Source organism: Gymnodraco acuticeps, unplaced genomic scaffold (assembly GCF_902827175.1).
Source record: "Gymnodraco acuticeps unplaced genomic scaffold, fGymAcu1.1, whole genome shotgun sequence".
NCBI lineage: Eukaryota > Metazoa > Chordata > Actinopteri > Perciformes > Bathydraconidae > Gymnodraco > Gymnodraco acuticeps.
Window position 1 is genome coordinate 5,666,934 of NW_022991180.1, and position 19,368 is coordinate 5,686,301.

At 37.9% G+C, this 19,368-nt stretch overlaps 1 protein-coding gene across 1 annotated transcript in view; it reads left to right on the forward strand.

Annotated features, from left to right (window-relative positions):
* Positions 1–19,368, forward strand: part of LOC117560904 (VPS10 domain-containing receptor SorCS1-like) — a 46,423-nt gene that overhangs the window by 12,268 nt on the left and 14,787 nt on the right. The window contains exons 2-17 of the mRNA XM_034238017.1: positions 2,469–2,536; positions 3,619–3,718; positions 3,948–4,106; positions 5,508–5,581; positions 9,398–9,462; positions 9,981–10,099; positions 10,441–10,530; positions 11,350–11,529; positions 14,244–14,390; positions 15,463–15,565; positions 15,856–15,932; positions 16,479–16,570; positions 16,712–16,819; positions 17,110–17,227; positions 17,366–17,499; positions 18,461–18,574. Coding sequence (XP_034093908.1) covers positions 2,469–2,536; positions 3,619–3,718; positions 3,948–4,106; positions 5,508–5,581; positions 9,398–9,462; positions 9,981–10,099; positions 10,441–10,530; positions 11,350–11,529; positions 14,244–14,390; positions 15,463–15,565; positions 15,856–15,932; positions 16,479–16,570; positions 16,712–16,819; positions 17,110–17,227; positions 17,366–17,499; positions 18,461–18,574 — 1,748 coding nt within the window. The remainder of the gene's footprint in view (positions 1–2,468; positions 2,537–3,618; positions 3,719–3,947; positions 4,107–5,507; positions 5,582–9,397; positions 9,463–9,980; positions 10,100–10,440; positions 10,531–11,349; positions 11,530–14,243; positions 14,391–15,462; positions 15,566–15,855; positions 15,933–16,478; positions 16,571–16,711; positions 16,820–17,109; positions 17,228–17,365; positions 17,500–18,460; positions 18,575–19,368) is intronic.

Below are 19,368 nucleotides of genomic sequence, written 5' to 3' on the forward strand. Positions count from 1 at the left end.
GTGGGAATTAATCGTAATGTGTATTCTGTCGCTCCTTTCATTTGTCTCAGGTGTTCACCCTTCAATAACAGAATCCCCCCCTTCTCCTCTTTAGACTACACCTTCATTTCTCAACAGTAATCTCTTCACCCTAAGCCCTTTAAATCACCATTAAGCCTCTATTCATTCTTACATAATGATCAAATTCATCCCAGTCCATTTACCTTCAAGGTTTAAGATTTACAAAGGATTAGAGGTTGAAAAATCAATTTGCATGCTCTTGGATGTCAAGTAATCCAGTTTGGAGGTATGTAGGTGCCTCTGCTGTGTTAATGGGCTGTGCACTACATGGTTGCTGGCATCAAATGTGATACATCTGTTGAAATGTATAGGGAAATTATTACTTGCATAAGGCATTATTACTCATCCATAGGGGGATTTCTGCCTTTATCCGGTATATGGTGTGAGCAATTAAAGAAGTAGCCTTCGTCCAGTGATTTCAAAAAGCAATGTAATGTCTTATGTGACATGCTGAACTTCAAACGGCCGTTTCACACAGAAATATCTACAAAGTGAATATTATAGCACTGTATTGATGCGTTGAGCCATGGGGCTTCACCTTTCACTTTCAACGTCCCTCAGAACAGAGTAAGCAGGCGAAGTTGGATGCAAATGACATCAGACTGTAATGCTGGATACTTACCAAGCGAATGCACAAAGTTAATTGCCAGACAGAATGGGGGATATATTTTATCCTAATATCCAGACTGCTGCATGTTGTTTTATTGCTTATGACGGTGTCCATGAGGGTAAGACTGTTGGAAGGTATAGGCCATTTTATTTGAAGCCATTAATCTCTGCTACCAATTCTGGACACTTGGTACTGTGGTTATAAAAAGCTACATGGATTATCTCTGAACTAGCGCTCATATATAAAGGATTTTCATACGTCAGCTTATCTACAAAGGGGGCAAGTTATAACAAATAAAGCAAAACTAGTTAAGTTTAAATGCATTGCATTATTGTAAAGATGTTATTTTGGAACTTATTTTGCATTATTTAATTGAGATATCATGAAGGTAAAGACAGAAGCCATACATTTATGATAAAAAACACAACTAACATATATATAAATGTGCAGGACATGTATGACTTTTTAGGACAATTCATATACTGAATTGTTTATGATGGAGCTAAGATAATTAATAGTTTAATAAATAAATAGATCAACAGGAAAAACGTTTGATACTTGCTTCTCTTTGATGCTTTACTGTGTTTTATTTCCTAACGTTTTGGGCTTTTGTTCAAACAAAACAAGACATTTGAAGATACTGTTTAATATTCTTACACAAAAACAGGAGGATTTCATTAGCTTGGGTTATTCTGATATCGGTAAAATAAATACATATTGGATAGTGAGTGTTCCATATTTAGGATGGAGTCGCTGTTGGTTGATGTTTTGTACTTATAAGTCAGAGTTACTGTTATTGTGGTTTTGTTGGTATGGCACCAGTTGGTAGGAAGTTGTTATTTACACAGCTCAAAAAATCAAAGATACTATCATTTTTGGACCTTGGGGTTTCACATGTGTGCACAATGTGTGTTTGTCACAATTATATTTTGAAGAAGTCAGCGCTTGAGTGTTTTGAATTTCTATGAGCAAGGTTTTAAAAAGTTCAGATTCGTTATTTACATGATGGAGTGTTTCCTTGTTATAGAGAATGTTACCCCAAACAGTCATAACACTCGATAATTAGAAGATAGCGTTGAAAAGATGCCCAGAGAGATTTCCCCAGGGAGATATATAGTCTGCAGATTTTACGATAGCACAGTGCAGGCAGGGCGCACCACACATTGTGTAAAGGGTGAAGGGCACAATATAAAGGGCTGTTTTTCTGTAAAGGGCTGTTGAGATTTTATCAAGAGAATAAAATGCATTCTTTTGGACATAAGTTGTTGTAATAATTGTGGTTTTGTCTGGGGCTTTACTCATTAGTGATTCCATGCATATACCAACACATATATTGGGTAATTTACTAGACATCTTCAAATATACAGCCTTTTTGTATGTACAGTATATCAAGTAAAGGCACTTTATGATCCTCTTCAAAAAAGTTGTCGATGATATTTACGAGGTCTGTCGCTCTGTGCCTGAAATGAATTATAGCTTTGACTTATTTATTCATTTAGTCATGGTTTACTAGTGGAAGCCTTGGCTGGTAGTCTACATGGTCTTAAAAGCCATTACATTATGCATATGTGGTCAGCTTCCCCACAGAGAATACGCGCGTGGTTTATAGCATTACAACTAACCGAGGGATGGGTTGACATGCCATCACAGTGTTCGATTTTTAATAAAGACATGTCTGTCATGGAGCTTAAAAAGCCTGCATGGACGACTCTCTTCCTTTGTTTCACCCTGTGACACCGAGCTGCTGCTGATGATAGCTCTCCTCTGAAGCTAGTTATCTGTGTGATCTGTTTTGTAGGTGATCCTCATGTTGACAAAGTACTACGACTTCAACTCTGGCAGAGTAACGGAGAGTTCATTATGGAGGTAAGATCTTCTGTCTGTTATAACAAATAATTTCAAACTGATTAGTTTCGCTACAGAAAATGATACATTACCTTTGTTCGGTGTCTCAGATACATCGGAGTCCTATCTAAGTTTATATATAAGATCTATAATAGTAAACCTCTTTGATGTCTTATGAACATATAGTTAGTACCCACTACTGTGAAGACAGGTAGCATACATACAATGCTCAAATTATGGAGACTATTAGACTAGATCTTCACACAACTCCAAAAATGTTTATCTCTAACTGCTGGATTTGTATAATCAATTATCTGCTGACAAGGTCACAATATTAACTCAAAAAAAGATTATACGTCAGTGCTGTGAAAGAAAGCTTTCCACTGCAGCAATATACAGTATTTGCAAGGTCAAATACGGTTTATTCCTAAGTGAAGAAAGGAACTTGAAGAGATTACATTGGGGTTTATCAAGGTCATGACAAAAGTAACATTTTCAGAAGGAAAACCATGTGGTATATTTATTATAATTATGTACAAAAATGCTACATTTTGGTTAATATCTAATGTGGTCATTGCAAACTGTTTAAATAATTAATAATTAATACTTATTTTCCATTTCACACACTTAAATGTTTCTGAAATGCCACCAAACAACTGAGTACAGCATAATATGTTTATTGATTACAATTTATCCAAAGAAGTGATCTAAAGTTTGTTTGTTAATTGTTTTTATCTGGTTCTGAAAGTTCCAAAAACATTTTAATGCTTTATGTTAAGTCATCTGGCAATTATGTCCTCTAATCCTCAATATGATTTATTAAACCAAAGCTTTAGATTTATGTTTTTACCCCAAAGCAGCAATAATATTAAAAGTAGTAATAATGTTTCATCCCCTCACCACACAGGATATTCTTGTTTATTTGGATAATTAAAAGAATCTCCATTCATCTAGCAAATTGCTTCAAGACTTCTGCAGTTGCAATTTTCTGCTTGCCTGATATGCTTAATGATACCATCAGCATCTTAACTAGAAGGTGAACCTTCTTTCTCCTTTTCTCTCAGCACAACCTGTTTTACTTTATCCTTCTAATTAAACTTTAGGTCAACGGACTATGGGTCGACATATGAGAAGCTTAATGAGAAAGTCGGGCTGAAAACCATCCTGAGCTACTTGTACGTGAGTCCGAACAATAAAAGAAAGGTAAGTGTGCACATGCATCTTATTAAAAATCACGACTCTGAATTGAATAAATCGGTCATTATTTGTGTAACAGAGGTTTATTTTAGCATCTTCACTACAAAGCAACCCTACAGGAGTCTGCACGATGCGTCTGTTCCAAACAGCGCACAAGTACACATAAGCCCTGAGGAATGGATGCTGTCGACGTGGGCCGCTGATTCCCCCCGTCTCCTTTCTTGTCTCGTCTCAGATCATGTTACTTACCGACCCGGAGGTGGAGAGCAGCCTGCTCATTAGCCTTGACGAGGGGGCGACCTATCAGAAACACAGCTTAGCCTTTGATATCCTCAGCCTGCTGTTTCACCCCGAGCAGGAGGACTGGATCCTGGCTTACAGCCACGACCAAAAGGTAACGTGTCGCTGTCAGGTGCCATCAAAATAACTGGAATCAAGAATGAAATGAAAATGTGACAGGAAAGAAATCTCTGGCTATTGAATAGGTGTGTACGATTTTCTTGCTGCTTATCATGCACAACTTAGCTCAATGTGAGATTTCTGCCAGATTCTTCTTGCCATTATATATTATATCCTGTTGTGCCACAGCTAAATTGATGTCTTCCTACAATTATATGAAACATAGATTGTTGTCACGCTCCAAACATTAATTTTGATAATAGCGGCCAGCTTTCAGGACATGGTGTTCATGAGCGGAGACATCTGCCACTGAAGCCAGGCTGCCGGTGCCAAAAGAGAGGCAGCCCATCACCCTCCCTTTATCAAGTCATAATGTCTGAAGCTGAATCCAACTCTGAATTATGTCCCACAAAACACACAGGAAAGTTAACAAGGAAGACACATCTAAACACACAGTAGGATGCATAAACACACACACTTTTTCATTACTCTGCCCAAGAACCCTGCTTTACTCAAAACCACAGTCATCAAACTCGGCCTTCCCAGCCTGCTCTTGGAAGAGTTGATTTTCCGAGAGAAAAACAGTCAAGGTCTGAGAAGTGAGATAAATGGTGCAGGGAGGAAGATGAAAGCTTACTCGAGAACCATCAACGGGTCAAAAAGACGCTCTCAATAAGTTTTCCTTAAGGTCATTCAGTACGTCTCTGTAAATCGCAATTTAATCTTCTTTTTTTCCTTTTAAACTGCGAAAATTAATCATAGCTTGGTTTCATTTTACATGTATTGATTGTCTGTCATGTCTTTCTAAAGTGTAAAGCTCTTGGATAAGTCTAAATAATGTTGCTTATCCTTGTAAAGCTCCAAGCTTTAGATGCTTGCAGCTCGATCACTACGACAAGATGACAGGCTTTCTAAAAGCTTCAACACAAGTCCAGTAAAAAGAGGACTAATGGCTTTATCGAATAAAAGGACTACAATGACACTTCAATTAGTGATTTTATAACACCAATCAAGCAACAATCCTGCCGAGTTACTTTAGTAAGTAGACATTTTAATTTAATACAGAGGCCAATTAGTCTGTCCTCACCTACCCTCTTTTCTAAAGAAACAGATTGACTAGTCTTATTACAATTTCCCTTTTTTCTGAATATCACTGTATTTGTACAGGAACTGATGGATTTTCTCATCACTAATGCAGTTTCACAAAATACACACGCAGTGTGCATTATTCAAAACAACATCAACACATTGACGCCATAAAATCTATAAATCTTGACAGCTTCTTGATAATACAGTTAGACATATATCAGGGAATAATTCTCTTGGATATTCTGACTTGGAACATTATTCTTTATACTGTAACTCATTTGGTTAATGCATTCCTCTCATCTTTCAGCTCTACGTCTCTGTTGAATTTGGGAGGAGATGGCAGCTCGTGCACGACAGCGTCGTCCCCAACAGATTCTACTGGTGAGATAAACCATCAGTCTCTTTCAGAGGGATGTACTGTTGGCAGAAATGCTAGCATATTTTGATTTACTCTGGAAACATGATACATAATAAACAAGCACTGGACAATTAATTATACATTAATGAATGAAAATGAATCCAACTTAGCATTGAGTTCACAGCAGCAGTACAGAGCCTTTACTGTACACTGTGTTCTCAGGGAAGTAGTAGAAACATGGAGAAAACATGAGTACTGACCCCTGACATCAATATTAATGCACATTTCTGATTAGTGAGCAGCTCATTTAAAGTCATATCTGCAAATATGTTACATGTTATTTAGTGGGATCTGAACATGAATAAAAAAAGAGTTGGGTATACTTGTAATGAATTTATATAAAATGGATTTATTTTTTATATCGGTGGTGAAAGGACTCTGCTTACGTGCACACGCACTAATACACAAACTTGTAAATACTTAATAACAAGTACATTTTCTGTATTTAAATATGTACATTAGTATCATCAGAGAAATGTGCTTAAAGTGTCAAAATTAGAAGTACCTATTTCACTGATAAAATATCAATATCAATGCATCAAACCTGTGACAATGCTGTTTTGTAATTCTAAAATCTTAATTTGAAAAGTATCAGATAAGTGAAGTAGAATATTAAAGTAGCATCAAATGAAAGTACTGTAGTATATTACACATAGACATAAATTAGACTTGTTCAGTATCTAAGCAACTACTATAAATCACTGATAAACATGAAAATATAACCAAAACAATAAGTATTATTTGCTTGATGGACTGATGTTAGGATATCACAGTATTACAAATCAAGTTATATCCAAATATTATCACTTTATTCTCACTTTAGTATGAGACCCTATGTATATTGTACATAATTGGCTCTATAGTGGCAGAGCAAGTGTTTTAGCGATATTAGCTGTTGGGTGCTGATACAGGGGTTATGGCCCAGGATAAATGTTTAATTTATAAAGTTTTTATAGTTGTTGGCTACAGAATCCCTTTTCACACGTATAGCTAAAGAAGCAGAACCACTGAATAATCAAAGAAGGTTAGAGTGACCTGCAGTACTTGTTCCTGCAGCTTTTGCATTGGTGTGGTAAATACAAAGACAACACATTAACAACAATATTAAAGTTAATACAAGGAAAAAGGAGCTGACAAACTACACAAAACATAGACACATTTTAGTTTAATGAGGTCGATGTTTTTATCCTCAAAGGAAAGTTGGATATATGACACTAATTTGTTGCGGGGGATTGAAGAGAGGGAGGTGTGTGGCGCAGTGGATTAGTGCGTTGGTGTTCGGATCAGGGTAGCACAGGTTCTAACCCCACTGCAGTCAGCATGTCGTTGCTCCTGTGGCGATTGCCCACAGTATTGAGTATGTAAGTCGCTTTGGATAATGAAGAGAAATCTATATCCTTCACAAGAGTTAGTGACTTGTGTGTGGTTGGTAAGGATATTTATTGTGTCTTGGACACACAAATTCCCATTCCATGTGGACTTATAGGACGTCAAAAGATACAGTTCTTTATTATCATCCATCCAGAGAAACTCATCAGAAACGAAAGATAGATTAATAAGAAGTATAGGCCCTAAATCATCACATAATGGCCAATAAAACATGATCAGTCATCTTCAGTCTCTCCTAAATCACATAGCTAACGACGCCTTTTCTCTTCGGGGAAACAATTAAATATTTTCTCTGTAGCTAATGGTAATGTCCTGTGCTCATCTGTGCACAAAGAGATCTTTGACTTTTAGCTCAGTTCTGCTTCACATAATGCTTTACACTGGTCCTTTCCCATGAGAGCATATGTTCTTAATTTAGGTTTGTAGCAGACATCTAGAGACCCTTTCTACTCATTAATCAGGCATCATTTGCTCGGAGCTTCTTACATATAACACTGCACTGCTTTGTAAAATAGAGAATTAAGGATACCAAATTAAGATTTCTCCTCACTACACAGGAAAGTCCATGAAAGAATATTCATCTCTAATAATGAAGTGCTGTAAGGGCATATTCATGTCAGATGTTTCTACTATAAAATAACAGTTTCACAGTGTCTTAAATTAAAATATACCATTTATATCTTTAATTAAGATTCTAATTAAGGTCTATGGTGTTTGATATTTCTTTAGCATCGTCTTGAGGCTGCAGTGTTTGAAGATGATCTATCAAAAACCCTCATTTTTCATATTCACATATGCACTCCCTTATATCTTTGGAGGAATAAATCAACTAAAACATGTCAGGAAACAACACAACACGCTGCCCACACCGTCAGAAATCAAGTTTGATAAAACATCTGTCATCACAACCTGCTCTGCTCAAATTAACTGCTAAATTCTGACAAACATGATTTGCAAAAACCTGCTAACAGCCGCCCTTGCTAGACAGACATAGTGGTATGTGTTATATGGAGAACACTATGTAACACTGCAGGGGTTTATTTAAGAGCAAGTGCCACTGTTCACTGATAGAATTGGATGAAGTATTTGACAGAAAGTCCATTAAAAGAGATGGAGCTGTGAGGCAATTAAAGAGTGCTGAGGGAAGCAGGACGGGGGGCTTTTTATATTACAGTTCAGACACAGTATGGAAAAGGAGAAGAAAGCCATCTACTGTCACAACAGCTGCTATTAATACAACAAGTGGTCACTCCTGTCGTCCTGCCGTCATGAAGTATCTCTATTGAAAGTGAATGAAATGGCTAAGTGCACCTTACCCATAAAGTGTAGTGCGGGTCAAATGTCCGTCAGGCCGGTGTTTATAAGGTTGTTGTATTAAAGACCCTGAAAGAAAAGTTAAGATCACAGCTGGAACTCATATTCCCCATCCCACATACAACTTTAACATTAAATATAATGTAAACTCAAAATACTGCATTTCTGATAACAGAAAAACAGTCTGTTGCTGAGAGTTAAATGCATTTAATGTGTGAACTGTTTACATTTTCGATGTATTTTTTGTATAGAATAATGCCTTTGGTCATCAGCCGTTTCTGTATTTAGCCACTTGATGTTAAAAAAAATACAAAACCGTTAAAATCTCAAGTTAAATGGTTTGTACCAAAGTTTAGAACCTAGCACTCACAGATATAACATTATGATAAAAGGCAGAGGAAAGAAAAACATAATTTTCTAATAATACAAAATAGGACACATTTTCTCTAATTATACTTTCTTTTGTGAATTACCGGATACTTTAACCCCTTCAGTACTTGTACCAGCTATTCATAAATCCATCTCTCAATTTGTGTGTAAATGTGGTTATATCTTTACATTTTAATGGTATACAGCAAATATGTTAGTAAGCTAATATTAGTATTGCCAGTTAATTAAGTAAGATACAATTAAAGCTGGCAGTTAACTACGGTGTGTCAATTATTTAGTAACAGCTAATCTCTACACAAAAAAGTGTGTCCCATTTTAATTAAAAAGCACTTATCTCTGCTTGCATTATAACTAGGCTAAGTCAGACCCTACAAAGAGCTGATGCAGTCATCTCCTTGAGGTAGAGACTGTTTCAGAGGCCTTGTAAAAAATATAAAAAACTACCCAAGAGGGAAACTCAGTCTTTGGCTTAAAAATGTATGTACACGTTTAGTTTTGAATGGGCAATTTGCTGTAATGAAGCTAAAATAACAGGGTTGGGAACTAATTACTGTGACAATGACTTAAATGTGGGCATATGATGTAAATATTGAGTCACACAATGTCATATTAATGTCAGTATTAATGAATGAAGGCTCTCCTTTAAGCAGAAATGTAATGTTTCCTTCATGTTTGTCACGGTGCAGGTCCAGGCTGGGCTTAGACAAAGAGCAAGGGATGATTCACCTGGAGATCATCATCTCTGACGGACGTGAGTCATAAAATGATGTTACCTTGGCAACGCAGAAAAGTAGACTAGTGACATTTTGAAAGAGATTTTGCATGAAAATATTCACCTTTATTATAATTCCTGAACCTTAACTTAGAAAAACAAGTGAGAGCTTTTTTTATGCTGTACTAAAACGTGCGTTCCTATCTGAATTGGCTGCATGGAGACTCTTCATACGATTAAGCTAATTCATCTTTCAACGGCCAGGCTGTGACTTGGCTCTTTTTATTGGCCACAGTGCAGAGAAGGAACTTCCATAAGGCCTCGTGTGTTAATGCCCTGTCCCCGGGGGGACCGCCTTGTTTGGCTGACGCTAACACACTGGGACAGCTCTCTCTCTACTTGATCTATTAGTGAGAATAAGGTTTGGCCTTCAAAATGTTGCCTCTATGGCTCACTTAAAACCATCAGCATAAGCTAAACCTTGATTGTGGACTGCAGACAGTTGTTTGTTTTTCTCTCTGTCATATTTTTAGCACTCATTTCTTGCTTACCCACAGGGTCACAGTACATAACTTGTAAACTTCAGAATTGCTCTGATGGAAACAAGGGCAAGCCTTTCCCTGGATTTATCATCCCTAATTCCCTGGTGGTTCAGGATGAATACGTTTTCATCCAGGTGGGTTTTTTATTGCAAGGTCTGGCTTCATTAAAGAGCAATTAAAAGCTGTAAAACCACTGCATTCAATTGTAACTTAATGTACAGTCATATTTTTCATTAACTAGAAAGGGGCCATTATCCTGGGAAAGGATGGCATGAAATGTAAATCACTTTGTGTATTGTACTCTAACATCATTCTGCCATAATGCACAACATCCTAATTAGGAGCAAACCCAGAGTTTTGGTGCTGGCTTAAATGCTTTGATACATGCTGTTAGCAATCAGTGTGCACAGTGAGTTTTAGTAATATTTACCTGCAAAGTGATTTAACTGCTAATTTCACTATATTGCCTTTCCAGGTGCCAGTAGGTGGTCAGTCTGTCCATTATGTGTCCTATAAAAGAAATGCTTTCTACCCAATGAAGCTTCCCAAGTATACTCTGCCAAAGGTAAGACTGCTGGAAGGGATGCAGTGTTCGGTGAGTTGCAGAAGAACAAGTGCGGCATTCATTTTACTGTGAAACACTCCATTTATTCCCGCAGGCTGTTTTGTGGTATCGTGATGACTTAGTGAGGGTTGCTTAGCTGTTCCCGGTTAGTCATAATGTTTGCTGACAAACCCATTAAATTGTTTCCCCCATTATTATCCTCCTAAAAATTGATTTCGTTATGCATGATTACATTTTTAGATGTTGTGTTTATGTAGGACCAATGGATCGTCTTTTAATCAGTTGCCCTCTCGTCTGTATCAACAGATACAGATAATGTGAATGGATGCAGAGCTGCACATTTTCCCCATAACTCCAAAGGAAGTTTTTGAAGCAGAGAAGTAAATGTGCTTTTGCACAGAAACAGTGTTTTGCTCGCAACCCCTTTTGCTCAAAGCCCAGCAGGGTGGCTTAGTGGTTTTAGAGAGAATGATGGTTATAGTCACAACAACAAGGAGAGATTTATTGCCTGCAGTGTTGTTTCCATCCGTCCATCCATCCACCTATCCATCTATAGTGTCAACATTTCCTCGAGATGGACACACATCCCCTACCTCACCTCACTCTGGAAAAGGTATTCAGTAAAATTAAATGGAGCCTGTCTTCATCTTTGAACAGGCTGCTGATCCTGAATGATGTCATAAGTGACAAATCGCTTGCTCGCTGCTTGAACTCTGAAGCCAATATGCTCACACTTATATGCAGATTTTTTTTTACTCCTTTGGATGAATGCCTAAAACTCAATGGCATGTACAGTACTCATGGATTTCATACATTTAGGACCTGCAGATAATCAGCACAGATGACAACCAGGTGGTGGCAGCGATTCAGGACTGGCACCAGAACGACTCCTACAACCTGTACATGTCTGAGTCCAGAGGGCTGTTCTTCACCCTGATGCTGGAGAACGTTGTGAGCAGTGGAGGACCGGAGGGCAACATCATGATAGACCTGTATGAGGTAGGCAGTGGCGGTGGAAAACTCATGTTGTCTGAAGTGCACCAGCTGTATGATCAAGGCACTAGAACGCAAAACGTTTCCTAGCGTGAAGGGCTGCCTGGAGGGCACTGCATCATGTTTTCTTAATTTTAAGGTCACCATAGGGGGCACTTGTTTTCTCCATGTAAGGACACCCTACAAAGCACTTTATCATGTTTTCTCCACTGGAAGGGCACAGGAGAGGGCACTTTATCATGTTCTATCTACCAACGTAGTATCCAAGATGGTACTTAAGCTGTGTGTTTTCGCATTATGTCCACCAGTTGTTTGGTGATGCTGTCATCCATTAAGGCCCTGTCACACTGTCCCGAAATTGACACCCGATGGACACACGATAAAGGAAATGTTCAAATTCGGCTGTGATCGTAGCAACATCGGGCCATTCGTGAGGGCATCTTAAGCCATCGTATGACCGCCGGTGGAGTTTCTCAGGCTCCGGCAGCAACTTTGTGAGCAGCAGCTTCGTAAGGCCGACCGTGAGGGCATCTTGTCAAATCGTGTCATCTTCGTGTTATCATCGGTGCATTCACCCTCACTCTGATCGGGGCGAATGCCCGATGGCACCGATGATAACAAGATGCCCTCACGATGGCCTTACGAAGGGCACAATTGACACACGAATTCAACACAAAAATGAACCTTCGCAAGGTCCTTCGGCAATTTTTTGGCATGCCAAAGATTTTGCCACAGCTCACGAAGTTGCTGCCGGAGCCTGAGAAACTCCACCGGCGGTCATACGAAGGCTTAAGATGCCCTCACGAATGGCCCGATGTTGCTACGATCACAGCCGAATTTGAACATTTCCTTTATCGTGTGTCCATCGGGTTGTTTTATTGCACAACAAAATCATGTAAATATATTATGTAAATAACCCAATTTGTGTTCTGTGAAACTAAAAAGGATATAATATATTATTTTGAAGGACAGTTGACAGGAAGTTGTTGTTGTTATGGAAACAACATTACGGAGAAAACGTAATAGTTTCTACATATAACGACGGATAAAGTAAAGAACAAAGTCTGAAGATATCAGTACAGTATTATAGTACTGTAACATAATTGTTTTTGGTACTTTCATTGCAGTTGTATGTCTTAAATGTAATGTAAATGTTGCCTTCGTGTGTGGTTCGGGGCCATCTTCGTGCGAAATTCACAATTCCATATTCGTGGGTCCATCGGGAGTCAATTTCGGGACAGTGTGACAGGGCCTTTACAAGTTTTCATCTTATTCAGGCATTTCAATCTCAATTGAAATCCCTGACCTGGGTTCATAAGTGCTGCTGTTTATAGAACAATGTGTCAAAATCAGTAAATATTGACAATTAAACCAATCTATTGTCCTCTCTTCTTTTGATTAAAGGTGGCATTTGCCCGTTGTTATCTCCTGTAGCTGATTGTGATGACATCAGATGCCTTGTTTATCACACAAAAACATTTGTTTTTCAGCTGTCCAAAACCATGCATTTACTAATGTTAAGAGAAATACAAAGATGCATTTCAAATTATAGAAGAGAGAATCTTTGCTTGAAAAATGACTCAAATGATTAACTGATTATATTATCAAAGTTAACATAATATTGCAGGAGTAAACAATTGAAGAAACTTGAACAGCTCAAATTGTGTTCTTATGATGACATGTTTTGACTTTTTATACACATAGTTATCAATAATGAAAATAAAACGTAGATGTACCTCTTAGATGTATCTATCAATCAACTCACACTTACATTTAATTCCGAATCTTCAACCCACCTACAGTACCTTTTATGTCTTTTACAATGAGAAGAAACATTGTATCTTAGAGCACCATGCATATCTAAATCGCTTGTTTGGGAGCTTTAAAGAGATCAAGGTATTCTGACAAGTAAAGTAACAACAGACAGCCTCAAACTTTGTTTACAGTTAAACTTGATTTTCCGCCGTGCTTTTCTTAAGTGTACCCTGTGCTCAGATCTCTTTGGTGTCTCGACAACAATGGAACAGATGTTGGTACATTGCATTTTGCAACTGAAAGACTTTCTCTTTCATATCCACTTCCTGTCGGCTTTTATTATCTGTGACATTGTAACATGTAAAACATTTAGTAGGTGCAGTCTTCATAACGTACCAACTATACATTAGTCACTTCAAACACATACAGGGTAAAAAACCAGCTTTAACTTGTAAACGTTATATCTGCGTTGACAGATGTGCTTTGAGGTTCCCAGTGACTGCACATGTAGGTATCACTTATCCTCATCTGCAGCCAGCAGTAAAAGCCTCCTAGTTTACGAATGCACACCGCAGATAGCCATCAGCATTGGTTATTCTTACTGCTCACTGACCTCCACACATATTGTATGCCTAGAAATATTTAGCTGCAATGACCAAGAGCAGATATGTAATGGAAGAGGAATGTGTGCTGAAGAAATAGTTGCATGTGAGAGTCTGCGTCTCTGTGAACATAAGTACAAAGAAGAAGGAATAGCTCAGTGATGCGCCATATGTTGTTTTGATTCTGCAGAGTCCTACAGATGGTCAAAAATAGTGCTCCCTGTCAGAAAAACTATCACATTCAGACATCTTTTCCTCTCTGAACCAGGCCTGCAGCTTTACTTAAGTCTGAATAATTTAAGGTTTCTTTTTCTCCTTCCCTTTATTTTTCCCCCCACCGCTCTCCATCTCTCATGTTTGCAGGTTGCCGGGATTAAAGGGGTGTTCCTGTCAAATAAAGTTGTAGAGAACCAAGTGAAAACTTATATCACATACAACAAAGGCAGAGACTGGAGGCTTCTTCAGGCTCCAACCACTGATCTCCAGGGAAACAAGGTCTATTGTGAACAAGTAAGTGGGCCACTGACAAAAGATACATATTTGGATTACCATTGTGTGCCTAAAGAATACTACAACTGGATGATGCCATGCTGTGGTCAAAGGGAAAATAAATGTAATTACATTTAAACAGCTTGGACACGACACCACTGTCACTCACTATTGTGTCAAGTTTTAATATCATAAGTTATTTCAGCATAAATGTCTTTAAAATATAACATGAAGTCATTAAATTAACCTTATGTTATTGTTTTGAGTATAAATAGTATAAGTAGCAGTGGTAGTAGTATGTGTGTGAATAGCTTATTGGGGATTTTATCATAATATATCATATGCTGAATTGTATTACATTATCTATCATAAGTATGAAAATGTGTTTTGAATGCAGTGTAATAGCATTTTTTTAAACAAATTATATAATATATAATTTAATAAATCAAGTTAGAAGGACTTTAACCGTTCATTATTCATTACAAGAGCTAATTACAGCTTCAGTCAAAACTGTTTTTTGTTTTTTTGTTCACTGTTCAAGATAAGTTCGGGTACATGGCAGCAAGTTAAACACTTTAGTTTATCACATGCTCACAGGGTGAGACCAGGTACTAAAGGAAACAGTGCAGATAGTAGGGAAATGCATAATAATGCAGGAGCACACACATCGGTAGACCCATTCGACAAATAAAATGTAAATGACTAAAACCCTATCCAGAGGCCATACATCATTTCTAAACAGGAACTTTTTATGAGCCCAATAAAGGTCTCGTGAAAAATTGCATCATCATACTCTCATTATATGTTAAGCTGCAATATCGCCAACCATAATACGTGAATTTACACATTGTTATTCTTCTATATCGAGCTACCAGCATACATTACAGTATATTTCTAGCAGGAGACTTGATGGGGTATAATAATAGCTATGTAGTATTTTATGTATGTGAAAACTTTCGAACATCATTTTTTCCTTAGGAAGGTAGAGTCAGAAGTTATTATGACACCTACAACAAAAACCAGGTCTGTATCAAACCTTTCGATTTCACACTGAGAGCTCAGCAAACCAATCTCCCTGTGTTTGTGTTTGCAGCCTTATTGTTCGTTACATCTCCACCTCCACGTGTCAGAGAATCCCTACACCTCGGGAAACATCGTCAGCAAAGATTCAGCTCCAGGAATAATCATAGCGTCAGGTGAGGGGATTATTGGATTTGAACATCCATACTCATGTTTCATAATGGTCCTTCCGATCTGATCCCTAAGCCCTCCCAGTCATATACGTTCTTAAACCCAGTTCCTAGTGCAGTATTTCTGTATGTAGCCGACACCAGTTTACAAAATAATATGAAATTAATCCTTTCTGTACATCTGTTACATGTTAATACTTTGGAAATAATAATCCCCCAAATGTGTCTGAATAAATACTCAAATAACAATAGAGTAACTATACTGAACATAGTGCTTGTCTACCTTTTGTATTCAGGTGTTGTCGGACCAGAGCTGACCAGTAATAATGTCAGTATTTTCATCACATCGGATGCTGGAAACAGCTGGAGAGAGGTACAGCTTTCTTCGCCAATACTTTTTGGATACATTTATTTTCTCAATTGCTTCAAATGATTTGCCTCAGTATGATACAGAATAAAAAGAAAAATATGACCTTGTCAGGCATGATCCAAACAAAGAATATGAGTGTGACTGAGCTTTCAGAGCAAACACTCGCTTCTCAGTTCTCAGGGAAACAGCCACAATTGCAAAGACATAAAGAATTGAGGTTTGACGCAGAGTGAAGACATGCGCATCTCTGATCTGTGGAACAAATAAACCAAAAATAAACTTTGACAGATTTTTATTTTGCCATCGGCTGAAGACAACAAAAATCAACAAAGAAAGCAAGACTTTGTAACTTTTGTTTATCACACAACTGGGATTCTCGTGCAAAGAACGGTTGTGGTTTGCTTGTTTGGTGTGTAGTTGTTAGTATACATGTTCCTTATGTTGCCATAGGTGCACACTTTCTGTAGACTTAAATTCTTCTCTGCTGTGATTAAGTGAAGCTGGTCCTGTCTGCAGCTTTTTGACTTCTTTTATTTGTTCTACTCATAGGTTTTTCAGGAAGAATACAGCTTGTTTTTCCTGAATCAAGGGGGATCTCTGGTGGCCATCCGGCACACTCCGCTGCCAATTAGACACATTTGGTAAGTCTCTCCAAGGGCGTACCGCATTCTTTTTAGAGACTGTACTAAATCTTCAAAACAAGGAGTTAGACTCCTTTCCTGCAGAGATGTTCTTACTCTTTGTGGCTGGTCTGTCTGTGATCCAACCATTCTTTCCCTCAGGCTGAGTTTTGATGAGGGCAGAAGCTGGGACAAATACAGCTTCACCTCCTCTCCGCTGTATGTTGACGGGGTGCTGGGGGAGCCTGGGGAGGACACCCTCATAATGACGTAAGATAAGAAGAAACCACAGAGAACTGACGTGTTTCTGGTTTAATTATTCCACTGGGTAATAACATATTACCCCAATGAAGACTTAGTAGTGTACATAAATATTATATTCTAGAGTCTATTTAATGTGGTTTTGAAAGGGTTTCATATGCCCAAATTGCGAAGGAGTTTCTCTACCCACAGAGGAATATGGATTAAAGCTGTTGCCTTCAAATTACCCATAGAGGAGTTGAGGTTGTTTTTTTTCTACCAAATGTTTTTGATATTGTATATTTTGCTTGTTTGTGCAGAATCTTTGGTCATTTTAGCCATCGATCTGAGTGGCAACTTGTCAAAATTGACTTCCAGTCCGTTTTCCAACACCGCTGCACATCTGAAGATTACATGACATGGCAGTTACACAATGAGGTAAGAGGGTCTTGCTGTTACTGGCTGATCAAACCCAAGTGAATCTCTTTGATTCACTCACACAATAAAAGCAAGATGGTACAAGACAAAAAGGCAAAAGGAGCCTCTGAAATGTTTATAATGCATTATTTATCACAGGGCGAAGTGTGCATCATGGGAATGAAGAGAATCTTCCAAAAACTGAAAGCAAACGTTCGATGTGTCAAGACCAGAAATCAGTATATTTCCCAGATGTCAGACTCCTGCCCGTGCACAGAGGCAGATTTTGAGTGGTGAGTTTCCTACTCTGTAGCTGCACTACTCCTTTCACTTCATTACATCCAACGCACATCACATTATCAATCTCCAGAGGCAGAGTCTGTGAAGCTCTCTAGGCACAACAAGAGGAGTGTTTGAAGAGATATATTTTAGGATTTACAACTTTTTATCTTATTTCTGTTATCTTTCTGTCCACTTAGGATTGCAAGTGTGTAATATGATTTAAGAAACATGCAATCATTTGTCTGCTAGGCATGGATAATGTTTATATACGATTATGGTTGCAATGAATATGCCAAAACAGATTTTCTTTTGAATTTAATATTCATCCCAATATGGATTAAATAATCAAACTGATGTTTTTAATGCTGTGTACTGTATAATCATATCGTCAATGGCAGAAGTTGACTGGAAGTATTAAAGCTCAGCATTAACAGTCAAGTATGTGATAGCAGTACATTTCTGCATCGTTCAAGTGCTCTTATATATCCATAATGAATACAACTATTGCCTGACGCTCAAGTCTATTATTATATGTCTAACAAGTGTCACTTCCAGTCAGTACTTCTTGTAATCCCACACCCTTGACTCTATCTCGTACTTTCTTTCATTGGAAAATGAACTGCAGCTTCTAGTTTATTAACAAGGCTGAACACCACTTTAATACTAAAAGCCTTATTTCAACCTTCCAACTCGTTCTCCTGCTACTGAGACTATTTCCCTGATCAACATGACAGATCCATTTGATTTTTCTCAAAGTATAATTATAGTTTTTGTAAACACACACTATTCTTTCTCTGCTTCAGAACTTTGATACATAAAACATCACATCTCAAATACTCTGAGCGGCTGTGAAAAGTTTTACTCGATCTTTGAACACCTTTATTCTCAGTAGGGATGCAGTTATTTAGTTATTTAGAGTAATTCTATTTGATATTTTAACTCCTCGTGTATCTTTTTCTGTACTCGAAACAGCGACTACGGGTTTGAGAGGCAGATTGACGGGCGCTGCACTCCGGCGTTCTGGTTCGTTCCTTCAGCAACATCTAGAGACTGCATCAGGGGGGAGAGCTTCCTCAACACCACAGGGTACACTTTATTCCTTTGTACTGACACGAGCAAGGGGAGTAGCGATGTCAAATTGTCCTTGGTTACTTTCAAATTCAACCTGCTATTTTGTATTTGAAAGGTCACCTATTATGCAAAATCCACTTTTTCATGTCTTTTATACATAAGCATGTGTCCCCTCTGTGTAAAGAGATTCTGAACGTTTCAGGAACAAAGACCCCCTCTCTTTTTGTCCTGATCCATTTATATAAAAACCTGTCTGAACATGAGCTGATCAGATTATGGCCACTTTGTGATGTCATAATGTTTTTTTGGGTTGTGTAACCAGTAGCCAATAACCAACCAAGGTAACCCCCCCCCAGCATTGTTTTTTTTTAACCAAATATCTCTCAGAGGGGCGTGGGGAGTGGCTCCTTATTTTCATCTAAAGTAACAGACACAGAAGCAGCACTTTCTAAACAGGGCTGAAACAGAGGGGATTATGGGATGCTGCAATGCGTGATCTGTTTGGTATTTCAGCCAAAGACTTCAGTGACATGTTTGTATTTAACTGAGAAGATTCAAAAGATTCAAGATTCAAAGGTTTTATTGTCATAATGCACAAAGCTACAGTGTAGAAATGGCAATGACATTCTTCTGACCTGAGCTCCTCCAACAATGCAACATATATAATAGAACTATAATATATTGATGAAAATGAGTATAATAGGGGACCTTTCATTTAAAACACTATCAATTATAAATACTTAACTTATAAATGGAAGGAGGAAAAATAGAAAACAAACAGGTTTAGTTTAGTTTATTTATTTTTTTCG